Raw genomic sequence first — 15,512 nt, forward strand, 5'->3', positions numbered from 1 at the left:
ATTTTCTATGGAGAATGGAGCGATACTTCTGTGACAAAGGCATTATGGATGGTACCACTAAGGTAAATATTGCTGCTATATATTTTACTGATGTTTCTTTGTTGTGGTGATGTCATAGGTTCACAGATATGAGACGTGGTAGGACCGAAATTGAGACTTGGGAGGAGTCCTAAAGGGAGTTTAAAGCACAGTTTTACCTAGAGTATGTCAAGGATGAAGCTCGAACAAAGTTGTGTTGGCTTACGCAACAAGGCACAGTTAGAGAGTATATGCGAGATCTCAGTAAACTAATGCTTCAGATCTCGGTTATGGGAGAGAAAGAGGCGTGCTTTTCCTTTATGGATCGATTGAAGCTATGGACGAAGCAAGAGTTTTAACGCCGAAGAGTTCAAGAGCTTACCAAAGCTATAACTATAGCAAATCATTTGTCGAGCTTGTCCCGAAGAAAGACAAGCCTGAGTCTTCCAAGCCAAATTCAAACCAAGGGGAAATGGCAGGGGAGACAAAGAGAAGCCCTAAATCTTAAACTAAACTTTTCAAAAATATTTGTTTACAACACTGTTCAAAAGCGATGTTCAAAAGCAATACTAGACCAACCTTAATTGGCACATAGTCAAAAGTGGCTAAGGCTTGAGTTTGTGAAATGAAAGTAAGATATTAAGCAATACTTTTGTACCACAAAGTTATTCTAATTTCTACAAGACAGTACGTTAAAGGGACTTGCGTCACATCCTGTTTTTAGAAAGTACTCATAGGGTTCTACTAGCAAATCCATAAAAAGCGACCTCTAACTTCTTTACTTGCATAGACGAGCTCATCAAAAGTGTTTAGAATCTTCTTTTGCACTTCACTTGTAGATTATAAGTTATTAATCTTGATAAGGATTATAAGCGCATCCTATTTGTTGTAAAATTAAGTTTATCAATCAAGTATAGGACTTTATTAGAATAGTTTTTGTCTTGATGTTCTAATTTTTTTTAATGTATTAGAATAGTCAACCTTGTTGATGTATTCACTAATGATAAATCTTGTTAAAGTACCTTTCAATTTTTATGCACATGATTTTTTAATAAAAAATATATTTAATCGATATCAATTATAACAAAGAAGGATTTAGACATTATTATTTTTGTTAATTGGTAATAGTCACATACTTTTTATAAGATTTACATTTTAACAGTTCGATCGTTAAATTTATCAATATAATTATACTTATCATGTATGTAAAATTTTGAATCAATACAATATCTCTATAATATCAATCTAAATAGTGTTTATATTAAATTTATCAATATAATTATACTTATCATGTATGTAAAATTTTGAATCAATACAATATCTCTATAATATCAATCTAAATATTGTTTATATTAATATATGTATATATATATATTTGACCAACAAGTGATTGGAAAAAGTGGAAGTGGACTTCTTCTAAGTACTTGAACCAAGCTAGAACCCTAAAGTTTGCATTCGGTTTAAATTTGTTAAACTCTATAAGTTAAATTAAGGAGTTGATGTAAAATATTATTTTTTAAAAATAGAGACCCATGAATTTTTTTTAAAATTAATTAAAAAATAAAAAAAATACAACCAAATACTAACATTTTTAATTAAATCTCTATGGACGTATATCTGAAAAAGCACGTGTTGGAAAAATTGGAAAGCGTGCGACTGCTTGCATCATATGTGACTGAATGCTTGTCTAAGTAGGCACCCAGGAAAAATTTTGTTCCTTAGCATTGCGACACAAGACAACTACCAAACGCCCATCAAAGTGGAAAATGCTATTAAAAGGCTACAATGGACAAAGGGCAGAGGGCAGGGGCGAGGGGATGCGAAATATATAATCCTCTATTGCTCCATGCCCTACCAAGCTTCACAGTGCTGTTTGGGCTCCACTTTCATCCTTGCACGTGATTATCTCACCAAAAGTTTGGCACAAACATTACTCCAAAAACATTGTTTATTACGAAGTGTGGATGTATCCTAATTTATAGTGCACGTACAATTATTTTCATAAAAATATACATTTACCTACCAAGTTATCTCCACTCTCACGTAAAGTGTTTCAATTCATGAATCTAATATTTTCCAACATAATTGGTGTCTGTCGTCCTTGCAGAATGTTTTTGCATATTTCGGAAACATTAAGTATACAAGCAGGGAAATTTCGGTAGTAAAACAGTGAAAGTGAATTCCAGAAATATACAATGCCATATATATAATATATCAAGTAGTACTATATAGTCTATATAGTCCAGTCCGTAGCATTAATATACTTAGCTACAGTAATACCATTTCCCAAGAAACACAATGTTGTCAACATTCTACATTTGGATAAAGCTTTTTTGATGGAAATGGAATTAACCCTAGCTAGCTAAGATCTTCCCAGATATTTGCTCCTCCAATAAGCTAGTTGAATGGCAAGCTTATTTCATCCATATCATCCAAAGATAGAAACACTTCATCCAAGCATGACAGTTGTGTTCCATCATCATCATCATCACCATCATCTTCGTCTTCACTACAATTTCTTTCATAAACTCGACATACAACCCACTTGCTATAATCCTAACATATCAGAAAAATCAACAGAACAAGTCAATAAATAAAAGACAAATAGATCGAGTTGGACGTATTTTATATGTAAAATGTATATTACTACTTTGGAATGTCCTCGGCGTTTGGACGATTTGGTGGAGCTAGAATCAGACTTGGAAAGACGATACTCCTGCATTATCCAATTGGTTTTGATGGCAGCCGTGCCTTCTCCAATGTAGAAAACCAAATACTTTTTCATGCCAACTTTCTTGCTCCTGCTATTAATAACATCTTCTTCTATTCCCATTGGCTTCCAGTACCCATTGCCGGTAATCCTGTTTTGCGTCCTTCTACTGTAAAAGTACCATTGGTTCCCCTCACCCAAAGCTTTGCCTATCAAAAACATATTAACTTTAACAAAAAAAAAAAAAACAAATACTACTACTAGTACGTAATAATCAGTTTATGTAAATACATAGTAGATAGATATACCATCAAGTTCCCAAGGATCATGGGGATAGAGTTCAAGATCAGGGATGACATCAGGGTGGCAAGGCAACAGGGCAGCCTTGCGTTGAAGGAAATGAACCACAAGCTCTTCATCAGTTGGACAAAACCTGAACCCTGGAGGAAGATTAACACTGCTATTCTCTCCCATCTCTCTCCACTGCAGTAAAAGAAACAAGAAGAAGAATAGTGAAGAAGAAGGATTTGTAGTGGGGTGATATTTATAGTGTGAGTGGGAGAGGAATTTATTTATTCTGTTTTTTTTTTTTAAATGACATGAAAAAAGGAGGTGGGGTTTGATAGAAAAGGACGAATAGGGAAAGGGAAGTTGATGATAATATTTGGTTTGGGTGCTCTCAACTCAAAGCTCCAAAACACTCCACTAGGCGGGCGGGCGGCGGTTAACGGGACGCATGGCTTCGCCTACTTCCAAGTAACGCTATCTGTTACTACTATTAGTTAATAAGATATGGAGGTGAAAGAGAAAGAGATTTTTGTCATATGTATTGTTGGTTCATTTTTTAATTTATTAAATGAATGAATGAATATATATGATGGATGTAGGTGGGCCGTCCTCATACATCATGCTTATATCATGCATCTGCTGGCATACACGTGGCACTAATCAATTTGGGGTTTGGTCCTCATCCATATATATTACAACTTTAATGTAGGGCTCATATATTTTCAATATTTTAAACCAAAAATTGCTTCTTCTTCTTCTTCTTTTTTAAATTTGGAATATAGGTTGATTTTTCTTTTTCTTTTTTAATTTTTTTTAACAATAACATAAAGATTTCATTTATAAATTAATTTAAAAATTTTAAAAAAATTATACAAAAATGTTATTAAATTGAAATTGAATTTAGAAGATTGGGTTTTGTTAGAAGTGATTTGATTTTAGATATTAGTCACATCTTTTATTTTAACATCAAGGAATTGCCATTGATCACATATGTAACTAAATAACACATTGGGCATACTTTTTCTCTTTCTCACATGCAGCAACCAATATGTTATTATTTTATTCAAAACCTGAGATATAAAAAAGCATAAGTCAGTGTTAAAAAAGCAAATCAACCCAACCAATTAATTCCTTAAGAAGGGAGTTCAAGTTCAACTCAACTTCAATGGGGTCAGAGAAAAAGATAAAGACGGAAATTACTATCTCTACAAACAATGCATCACATAAATGAAAGTGTTTTTTGAAATAGCGATGGGGATTGAACCTTTAAGTTCATGATTGAAGGATGAGGTGAGCAACAATCACACCACGCTACACCTCATCATTAATAAATAATATTATCAATTTTTTCCTCAATCAATTACTTGACTTTTTTTATTTTTTATTCTCAAATTCATATTTGAATAACTTTCAAAAATCAAAAGAAAAAAAAATGTTTAGATGATGTACAATATTTTATATATGCAACACTTCATAACATAATTTTTTCCCTGTTTGCTAAATTGTAAAACAACATTTGTAGCAAGTATATAAGAGTGGGCAGAGCATCCAAATCGTGGGATAGGGTAAGGGTAGGAGTTGAAGTAGATTTTGATAATTGGGGTAGAAGGTAGGAGGTAGAGTTACTAGGGGTTGAATGTTTTTTTGTATTTATTTCGTTCATATTTTAATTTTGTGAAAAAAAAATCTTAAAAATGAAAACACATGTCCCATTAATTATTTTTTATATTTTCCATGTTCTTTTTATGGTTTATGTTCCGATTTTATATCTGCTCTTCTCCGTAATATCGTTTCTAATATTTAAGTTTGTATTCTTCTTTGAGAGTGCAATATACATTATCATTGCACCCAACATCTGTTTATTACTTATAAAATTTTTACTTTCGATAGTATACTAAATAACAAATCTTAAAATATTAAAACTAGAATTTATATAGGAATGATTTTAGCATGTTAAAAATGATGGAGTTTTAATTAAGGTGAAGTAGAAAGGAGAAAGACGCATATCACATGCATAATACAAGCTTTGGTCCTTTAAGTGCCCCTTTATAAGAAAGCTACGGGTGGGGTTGCAGAAATCAAATCAATATAACTAAGCAGTGGTTATCCAAACCGATTTCCAAGGGCGTTCACATCTGTTTGGCAGCGCGGCACTCGCAACGCGCACCCTTTTTTCTACACGCCGTGTGCCAATTGCCAAACTTCATCATATAATCACCAAAGGGTATATATATTATATGTGCTTATTTGCACTTTTTTTCTAAAAAAAAAAAAGGTTAATTTACGTTTTAGCATTTTAACTTAGTATTTCTTTTGAAAATTTTCACTGTAGGTTGTAATCATATATGCTCTTTTAGATACAATGTTTAGAACTACCTATAGCTCATCTCCAACCTATAAATATGAAGATAATGTGTTTCAACACACTTGAACCCACATCCTCTTCTATTGATATTTATGATATCCAATTTAGATATATTATACAAATTATCCCAAAGTGCAACTCCATTAAATTTGTTATTGCATAACACTTTCAAGGACAAGTGGTCCAAACATATACTGACACACGTTGACTTATTGTTTTTAATATAAAAAAATAAAAAAATTAAAGAATTGCATATTTATTAAACAACTATTTTGTATTGTTGAGTTCCAAAAAGATCATTTATTTTTAGTTTCTTAACCAATCTAAAACTTGTTTAAGATTTGTAGGTTATTTTATGGAAGTGGTAATAGCCATTTTGTTTTGGTGTTTGGGAAGGATTTGAGTGTTTGTTTAGGGGTTTAGAGTTTATAAACACAATAGGAGAAAGAATATAGCTATGGGTTTTTAGATCAAAGGAATTATGTGTTTCGAATTTAAGGGTTTAGGACAAAGACATTAATAGGTTTCTAAGAATGTGTTTTGAAAAAAAAGGGTTTGAAGTGTTTCGTACTAAAATGTCTTTGGATTTTTCAATTTTACCTTAATTTCTTTCTTGCAAAACTGGAAGAAACTATTGGAGAAGATCACAATCGAGGTGTTCTCAAATTTGGGATGAGTAATATTTGATTCGACTCGAAAAAACGAATAACAATTTCAAATTTCAAGGTTAACTGAATTAAGTTATTCAGTTTTGCCGAGTCAACTCGAATAAGTAATTTTTTTTTGAGTTTTAATTGAGTTAAATTTTATAATTTGAATAACTTAAATAATAGATTGTGTAAATACTCCTTTGGTCCCTCTTAATCTAAAAAAAAATAGAGCAGATTTGTGTAAATACCCCTTTGGTCCCTCTTAAACTCAAATAACTCGAAAAGAACCACCAATCATTATTACCACCCATCCCCTGCTCCCCTGTCTCTATCGTTCCTGACTATGCTATCCCCGCACTATAAGAATCACCTTACAGAACTGCTTCTCATAACTGCATCAACCATGTTGGAGAAGCAGTCGTGTAAGGTGGTTCTTATGGTGTGGGGGTAGCATAGTCATGAGCGATAGAGATGGGGGAGAAGGGGATGGGCAGTAATAAGGATTGGTGGTTTTTATGTTGCAAATAAACAAAAAAAATTGTTTTAGACTAATTACAGAGAAGTCCCCAGCCTTAGTCAAAAGTAAACAAAAATGCCATGTGACAATCATTGAATGGGCTCTTGTATCACGTCAACAATCTGTTAGTAGATTAACGACATTGTTAACAACAATGATCAATACAAACAATTATCTTAATTAAAATGATTAAATTGACAAAACAAATTGAAGTGAGAAAAATAAAAAAAAAACACGCTATTTTAGAATGAATTTAAAAATTTATTTTTATTCAATAATTATAAAAAAATTTAAATATATGTGATATAAGTCGTAAAAAAAGAGGCTTGAAATGAATAAATGTTAGGTGGTGGATAGAGTGACCATTGCATTTCCTAAACTATAAGGGTGAATAGTAGGATTTGGGTATTCATCTCTTTCAGGCGCAATGAAAGTTAACTAACTTAGCTCCAATAATACAGCTTAAGATGAAATTATTCCAACACACAAATTCAAATTTTAGAAAGGAAACTTTTCATAATGTAGAAAAATCTACCTTAAAACAACACCTACACAACTCGATATAATTTTAAAATAAAAATTACATTTGCATGAAATATTATCTATCAGATGCATATGCGTGTAAAAATACGTATTTCTGAAATGGAGATGATGTGAACATAAAATAATTCAAAATAAAAATACAGATCGTTTGATTGAATCAAATAATAAATAAGTAATTTAGTCATAAGTCCTATTTTATTATTCTTACTTGATTTGAAATTTTTTTTCAAGAGTCAAGTGGAATTGTTGGGTTAAACTAAAGTCTTGTTGACAATACAACTAATTTCGAGATAAATTAAAAACTCTTGACTTGATAATTTTTCTTGTATAAAGGCTCAAATTTATCATTTTAGGAAATAAAAAAATTAAATTTAACATTTTTATATAATTTTTAGATTTTTCTTTAATTTGAATTTTTTAAAAATTATTTTGAAATTTTTGTACTTCCTCATTTTCAATTTTTTTTTTGCTTATTTTCGAATTTGACTTGGACTAAAATGATATTTATACCAATTTGTTATCTAAGTAGTAAAAAATTAATTCAACTCAAAACACTGAATTACTGATTCGAAAAATCGAATAAAAAATGATATTTTCAAGAGTGTATTCAAAATTTCAAAATTCTTATTATTTCATAATTAAAGCATGGCTCAAAATTAAAATGTGATCTTCTATATAAATTTCCAAACTTCATTCCTAAAGTGAATATAACAGTTTAGAAAGACATAAGAGTGGATAATTCATTAAGAATGTTTTATAAATTACTTGTGATTAAAACACAATAATACCCAAGGATAGATTCATCAATTGTATTAAAAAAATAATAATGTGAATATCTTGACTTACTTTTTAGTATTAAAATGTATTAAAAAAGCAAGTGTATAGAGTGGTAGAAAAATATGGAAGTTGCTTGTAATTGTAGCCAAATGCAATAACCTCGAAATTCATGAACTTTCCAAAGTTGGTACTAAGATAATATATATATATATATATAACCTGGAAAACTTTCATCGCATGTTCCTGGGAACCATTATGAACATACTTATATATATGATCCTGGGAAGCGTTGAAAGATATGTATTTTTTTGAGTCTCCCTTTGTCTGAAAGAAACATTTCCACATTTCTAAATGTGGTGTGGTGAAGTGAATTTCACTTCACCAAACATTGGAAACTGGAAACTGGAAAGTGGAAACCATATCATACATTACAAAACAACCACAAAGCACCAACTTTTAAAAAACAAAAACAAAAAAACAAGCCTACTACCGACGCCTAGGGAGCCTGCCTGAGTTTTAGCCATTCAATAAGTAATATTATCTATGGTGTACATATGGACTGCCTACCCCCTATTATTCCTCGCCTGTGCTACTTCTGGTAATCATTAAAACTGAAGTTCAAGTCTAGGAGTTTTTGGTCTCTTGTCTCACATTCTACTTCTAGGCCTTGTCCATGCTTTAAGGTTAACATATCAAGTTCCAATGGGATTTTGGCTTTAACAAACGCTTCCAATGACACCCCTTGGTCTTATATATAATTCCAAAACCTCCAATGCCTAAACATCAATGATGACCATGTAGAACTAGAAACATCCAACCTATCCAGCAACATATCAAGGGAAGGGTTTAGTGACATCAATGCCAAGAGGAACAACTCGATCGCTCTTGACTCAAGCATGGATCAGGTACGGCAACAAGGAGAAGTTGAGTGTTTCAATGTTCTCTCATGGATGTTTTGAGACCCCGCCGCTCTTTGAAATCGGTTCACATTGATCCCACATTGCTGCTAGTTGAGTTCAAGTTATGCTGGTTTCTGTAATTATAAAAGTTTCCTAACAGGCCTGCATTATGTGCATGGCTGGAGATTTGCAGTTGTTATCACTTCAGCAAGTATTAATATGATTTTCCAAGTGATCATTGGTGCTGTTCATATCATAAGTAGAAATAGAGATGGAGATGAGATTCTGGGAGACTGGGAAACTGAATATAGAGCTTGGAAATTCCAAGTACTTTAAGCTCTTCTTCAAGTAGCAATTAAGCAGGTGTCTAATGGTTCTTGTCGAGGAATGAAAGAATGGGATGGCTGGTGCCCAAACTAAGATAACGTCTATGATTGTCCTCAATGGGATTCTAGACAAGCTTTTTGTACCAACTTGGTCTCCTTAAGGGGACACAACAAACTTGGGGACCTACGATACAAAATTCTAAATGGTGTTCCACAAGCATTGCTATAATGGTTTTACAATTCACATATTGAATTAGAGGTGCTCTTTGAAGCGTTTAGAAAAGGAATACAAAATATCTTGGAAGGTATATACATTCAAGTTTATATTTTCTTTACTGACAACCTATACATACGAGTTTATATACACTACCAGTCAACTAATTGATGTCACTTCATTGAAAGTTTCTATGACATATATACACGTATAGCCTTATTTCAAAGGAGGTGACATCATCTAATTATTGATCATATTTAGATCCTATTCATATTTGAACATATTTTTAATGGACCACTATCAAGATAAATTGGTTAGTTGACATCAATAATACATAGTAGCATCATTCTCACATCATAACAATGACTAAAGAAGATACTGTGCTGTCAATAGAGATTAAAAAAATAAACAATTCATGAAATATAGTAATAAAGCAAGAACAAAGATAATTCCGAGCTTGCAGAATCAATCTTCCTGGTAAAATAGATAGGGGCAATAGAAACAGAACAGACTATTGTACGAACCACTGTTTTGGAAAGCTGATGGCAACTGAGATCCCAAAGTACCCTGATGGTGGTACTAGATACTAAGGGTCTGACAACTTACTAGCTCAAAACATCGACCTGTCCTTGTGGCAACAACCCTCCAAATATCCGTGTCTAATCCTGCTGCAGACTCTGCAGACTTAGCATGCATATCGGAAGAAGCTGGTGATAGGGAGGTACAATGGTTTCAGACATCAGTCTGCAGGACCAATATATTGTTGTTGGCATCTTTAGTAATCACATGAAGCTTTCCTAGTAAACCAGCAAGTAAATATGGAGATTCTGAATCCGTAAAGTTAGGAATGGGGACCTCTCCAACTACAAATTTCCAAGCATCATCTTGGTAATCATATACCTTGACCCTAGCACTTTCAAGAGAACTAGACAGATCAAGCGCATACAACTCGCCATCCACAGTGACACTTAATTTCATTCCTGCCTGTCTTGCAGGCCAACCCTCACCCATACCCACCGGCATTTCGACCCATGAATTTACCTCTGGATCATATACCTCCCCTCCAACATCAACAAAAAACGGCCAGCAATATAAACTTTGTGGCACAAACAACCTTCCCCTATATGATGTCAGTCCCGTAGCAATGGGTTTGAGTAGATCAGCCAGAAAGGCAGTGGGTAGAACCTGAGCTTTTGAAAATGGCATGCTTGGTATTTGAGACCATATACCTGTATGAGAATCAAATACTTCAGCAGACTGAAGTGGGGTTAATCCACCAGGACCCCTGGTAACCCCTCCGACAACATAAAGCTTATTATTTAGGATGCCAGTCTTACAGTAGGCCCTAGCAGTTAACATTGGACATACTTCACTCCAGGAATTTAGAACTGGATTATACTGCCAAACACATCTAAGGGCTGAAGCTCTAGACAATCCTCCTAACACATAGAGGCATCCGTTAACAGCACCAATTGCACACCCACATGATGGACCGTCCAATGCATCCTTCCTGACAAGCCATCCCCTTATGAGATCAGCAATTTTTATGCTTGAGCCCACCACATTCCACATTCGAAGGCCATTTAAACCTTTCCTGGATTCATCTTCAGAAGCAACGTTGGGCATTGGAGGCAATCTAAGCCATCTTCTTGACAAAGGGTCCAAGGCATACCACAAAGGCTTTTCGCCTTCATTCTTAGTCAATATATAGAGCCATTCCTCTGTTGTTCCAAGCTCTTTCCTAATATTGAAAAGCTCAGAACTCATGATGGAAGCTTTCCAGGATCGAGACACTAACCTCGCATTCAAGTAATTAATCCTTGGAACTCGAGCAAGAATCTTATAGGATACCTCATCAGGAAGGCAGGGAATCAATCTTGGGTTCTCATCACAAAGACATGTTGACAACTTCTGCCTCTTGCATGTTTCATTTTGTGAAACCTCTAAGGGCTCACTCGTTCCAGCCCTGGAATAATTTGAACTTAAGAATGCCCCCATCAATATCTTACTGATAGAAATATATTCATATATCAACCCCAGAAAGAACCGACTTTCGATGGCTAGAGATTTTAATCAACACCAAATTATCTAACTTTCTACATGAACCTGCTCAAAACCATCGGGACTCTATCAGGTATCTGAGGTCAGAACAGCAGAGTAAGATGGAAGACGTCAGAGTTGAATCAAAAGGCCAACAGCATGGATGAAAGGCAATTAACTTAGTTTCAGTATAACCATCTGATTCAAGGGAGACAATCAACAATAACCAGATAAATAAGCATTTAACAATCATCTATAGATTAGAAAGCTCTAAAGAATGGGGAGAAATAATCCCCTTTGCAAATTGTATAACGAGAAATTGAACTGGAATACCTTATGAGAATGATAAGAAAAGAAACAAGCAAAAGGAACTCCCCCACCCCCTTTTCTACTATAAAGCTGATATCCCAAGGTAAATTAGATAGAATTCTTAAATTCATATAAAGCCAGCAAGAACTTCCGAGCTCAGTATATAACAATAAAGATGGTCACGTTTATCTCTCCCCAATACATCTCTGCAGCCATCAACTCTTCTATCGCGGGTGTCAGCACTCTCTTCAGAAAGCAAAGATTGAAAGTGCAACAAAGAAGAGGCTAATGATACCCTCTTTAAAAACTTCCAATATAAGAGGTCAACCGGGAGAAACAAAGAACACTATAATAACTTGGAGTTCTAAGACATCGTCAAAGATGGTAACTCTTTCTTATTTTTCCCAAATAAACCCAATTAGATATTTAGAACCAATTCACTCAAACTCAGGTGAGAGTGTCAGAACAGTACAGAAACCATTAAAAATACCTCATCACTTATCCTTTTTTTATTTTCTTCTAAACAAACAAAAAATTTAAAATAAAAAGGTCCTGCCTTTAATCACACTTCACCCAGCAAAAACAAGCTAAACACCCCCCCACCCCAAATTCTCAATTACAACAATTCAATAAGGGCTCTTCACATAAATCCACAATTAATTAAAAAGAAAAAAAAAAAGAAACTGCAGTAATCTAAAAGAAGAGGGAAAAAAACAGCTAAATTAAATGCAACATTTGCCTACAATCAATTGAAATTAACACTGTTAAAACAAACTGAAGAATAAATGAAAGAAAAGAGAGCCTTTATTGTGAACTGTGAGTCTGTTTTATTCCAAGGGACAGATTTTTGACTGAAAGTTCATAAAAGTTGAAGCCCACAAAAAAAAAGGCTAAAAGACCAAACTTTTAAAGGAATTGAAACAGAAAAAATAAAGTGAAAAGAGAAAAGAAAAACCTTAGTATTTGCAGAAAGAGGAAGAGACAGAGAAGACGATTCGTATGGGGTATTCAGGCTATCCATTCGTAGTTAACTTTTTGTGCAGAGTCTGAGCTTCCCTGTTACGGGTGAACAACTTATATGTAATACATTCAAATCACACAATTTATATGTTACATACTTGAATAAAAATAAGAAATTTATCAATATAATTATATTGATTATGTATATAACTTTTTAATTCATTTTATAGATATTATAAATATTAATATTTATTAAATTATTAAAATATTAATTATAAAAATATTTAAAAAAATTATTATAAATTGAAGTTTTTGTCATAGTATATTTGAATTTTTATTTTATTTTTATATTATTTGTAACTATGTATTCCTGCTCACATCAGCTTCCAAACGTCACCATGACCTAATAGATATTTATAATTTATAACAATATATATTATAAAATATAATAAAGAAAATTAATTAAGCTGTAATTTAGTTACCGCCATCATTGTTGCAATGTTTAAGGTAACATAAGCGGAAGCTTATTCAAATCTTAACAAGTACAATTTTTTTTTGAATCAATTAACTCTTCAATATTACATCAATAGCAATAAGTACAAAAAAGATTCAAAATTATTACCAACAAAATTTGAACCAATGTTCTAAGAGAAAAGAGCAAGCATCTTAACCAACTAAACTAAACTAATTAATTAACATATTATAAAAATACTGTTATTATCTTAATTATATTACTTACGTTCTAACGATTTATCGGACCTATTCCATACACGTGTCAAATAAAAAAAATAATACAACAATTCTGTAAAAAAAATCCGGTGTTTACTTCAAATAAATAAGGAAAATAATGATTTGAATGTTTCAAAATTCAATTTTAAACTGAAAAAATCAAAATTTAGGGGCAAAAAAGGATCTTTTTCGATGAAAAATGTGGCAAACCGCCTTCGGCTGTTTGTCAGCGCGTAGATCTCGAAAAGTTATTTGAAATAAAAAAATTTCATCTCAATCGGACAACCGAGCGAAAAGTTATGGCCTTTCAAAGTTTTCCAAGCTAAAAAACATAAACTGTTCATGCCACGTCAGCAAATCGCGTCCTAGGGGGTGCGATTTGTGTCCACGTCAGCAAATCGCGCTTACGTGGACGCAATTTCCTGGCGTGTACCCTGACATCACGCTGACGTGGACGCGATTTCGCGGAAAACGGACCATTCCGGTAAATAATTACATAAAGGGCCCATTTCGGTAAATTTTGAAAAAAAATGGATTTTTTTGGTAATTTGCCCGTTACCGCTATCGTTGTTGCAATGTTTAAGGTAACAGAAGTGGAAGCTTATTTAAACATATTTTTCAAATTATCGATTCGATTAGTATGAATATTATTGTCAATACATGAGGATGTGAGTTCGAGTGCGTTAAAACATATTTAAACATATATATTTTTTAAATCTAGCTAGTGAGCTCCAAGAAACTTTTTAACGATCGTATGGTTGACCAATACCGATCGACGAGTAGTAGAATATATCTTAGATCCAAGTTAATATAACGATCATTGCTAAAAATCAGAGAAGAAAGTTATTTAAATTTTGATTCATGGATTTATGACGTTCAAAATTGTTTTATGAAAAAAAATCGAATTATAGAAGAAAAGGGAAGTAGAGCTTTTAATTGGTGCAGGTGGTGTAAACAGAGAAGGCTATACAGACTTAAATGAAAACTTTCTAATAATTCAATGACTATTTTATAATTTTTAAAAATTGAGTGACTAAAACGTAAATTTAATAATTAGATTAGTCATTGTTTTGTTATTCATCCTTATTTCACAAATGGAAACCAACATGGAGTTTTGTTGCATTTTAACGACCTCACTTTCACTTTGCTTTCTTTTTTAATTAATTTAATTAATTTATTTTATATTATTGAAGTTTTAATTTAATGTAATATATTTTTATGTTTTAATAAAAATATTTATATTATAATAGAAGTTTCTTACAATTTCTTGATATAATAGAACTTGTTTGACATGGAAATTAGCTACCAAAGTATTGGTTGCACTTAGTGAGAAAACACATTCACTGCAGATAGTGATATATGCGATTCATTTTTGTTACTTATAGTTTTCATTAATTCCACATTAATCAATTCTACATGCAATTTATTTTAGGTTATATCGAGCTAGTGGAGGGACCGATCAGGCATATATATATAATTAGGGATCAAGTAGTTTGTAATTAAGTTATTGTTATTTGTTTATTAATTACAATATTATTTAATCATGGAGTCATTCCACTATAGTACAATGATTATTACGAAAGTTACTACTTAAGTGATCGCCTAATGACCTTGTCATAATTGTGTTACTCTCATAGGATATCCTTAAATCTCTTTAGGATAAAATTCGTTCTCCTAATGTGATCTTATGTTATTTCATGGCATCAATTACATCTTGCTATACGAAAAAGTCAATTACTAACACATAATAATTAAATCATTTTGTCTTATGACAAATGACCTGTGGTTACGTTATTTTTTCAATAACCATATAATACCAATGAGAGGATACCATTTACCTTATAGGACTATGATTCTATTGTTGTGGAATGATGCTACATCATGCAAAAGTCGTATACCCAACGTACTAACTTTCGGTTCATTAATTATTTGAACTCAATCTTTTAATACGTCAAAATATACGAGTCGCCATACATAGTCCGTCATCTACTCAAGATTAAGGTATGCCACACTATGTACATCACAAGTGCATAAATTCATAAACAGATTGGATCTATACAATGTATTGCCAGTACAGACAATTACATGTATATATCTTTTAGGAGTCACTTGCTCTGATACCCAAAGCAAGGTGTTTCCCCAATTGGACTTGGTAGATGACGCAATA

General features: G+C 32.7%; 2 protein-coding genes across 5 annotated transcripts; both read right to left on the minus strand.

The window, feature by feature from the left end:
* Positions 1-2,177: 2,177 nt before the first annotated feature.
* LOC107929215 (NAC domain-containing protein 104) lies at positions 2,178-3,562 on the minus strand. 2 transcript variants are annotated; one of them, XM_016860597.2, is made up of 3 exons: positions 3,037-3,562; positions 2,669-2,937; positions 2,178-2,574 (listed from the first exon to the last, which is right to left on the minus strand). In XM_016860597.2, the coding sequence occupies exons 1-3, from the start codon at positions 3,200-3,202 to the stop codon at positions 2,416-2,418; spliced, it is 594 nt and encodes a 197-aa protein (XP_016716086.1). In that variant the 5' UTR covers positions 3,203-3,562; the 3' UTR covers positions 2,178-2,415. The 2 variants fall into 2 exon arrangements, with proteins under 2 accessions (XP_016716086.1, XP_040964096.1); XM_041108162.1 differs by having other exon boundaries at positions 2,666-2,937; positions 3,037-3,278.
* Positions 3,563-9,609: 6,047 nt separating this feature from the next.
* LOC107929206 (F-box/kelch-repeat protein At1g22040) lies at positions 9,610-12,752 on the minus strand. 3 transcript variants are annotated; one of them, XM_041108163.1, is made up of 2 exons: positions 12,612-12,752; positions 9,610-11,445 (listed from the first exon to the last, which is right to left on the minus strand). In XM_041108163.1, the coding sequence occupies exon 2, from the start codon at positions 11,303-11,305 to the stop codon at positions 10,040-10,042; it is 1,266 nt and encodes a 421-aa protein (XP_040964097.1). In that variant the 5' UTR covers positions 11,306-11,445; positions 12,612-12,752; the 3' UTR covers positions 9,610-10,039. The 3 variants fall into 3 exon arrangements, with proteins under 3 accessions (XP_040964097.1, XP_016716075.1, XP_040964098.1); XM_016860586.2 differs by having other exon boundaries at positions 9,610-11,545; positions 12,612-12,741; XM_041108164.1 differs by having other exon boundaries at positions 9,610-11,413; positions 12,612-12,712.
* Positions 12,753-15,512: the final 2,760 nt, after the last annotated feature.

This window comes from Gossypium hirsutum, chromosome D12 (assembly GCF_007990345.1).
Source record: "Gossypium hirsutum isolate 1008001.06 chromosome D12, Gossypium_hirsutum_v2.1, whole genome shotgun sequence".
In the NCBI taxonomy this organism is placed as follows: domain Eukaryota; kingdom Viridiplantae; phylum Streptophyta; class Magnoliopsida; order Malvales; family Malvaceae; genus Gossypium; species Gossypium hirsutum.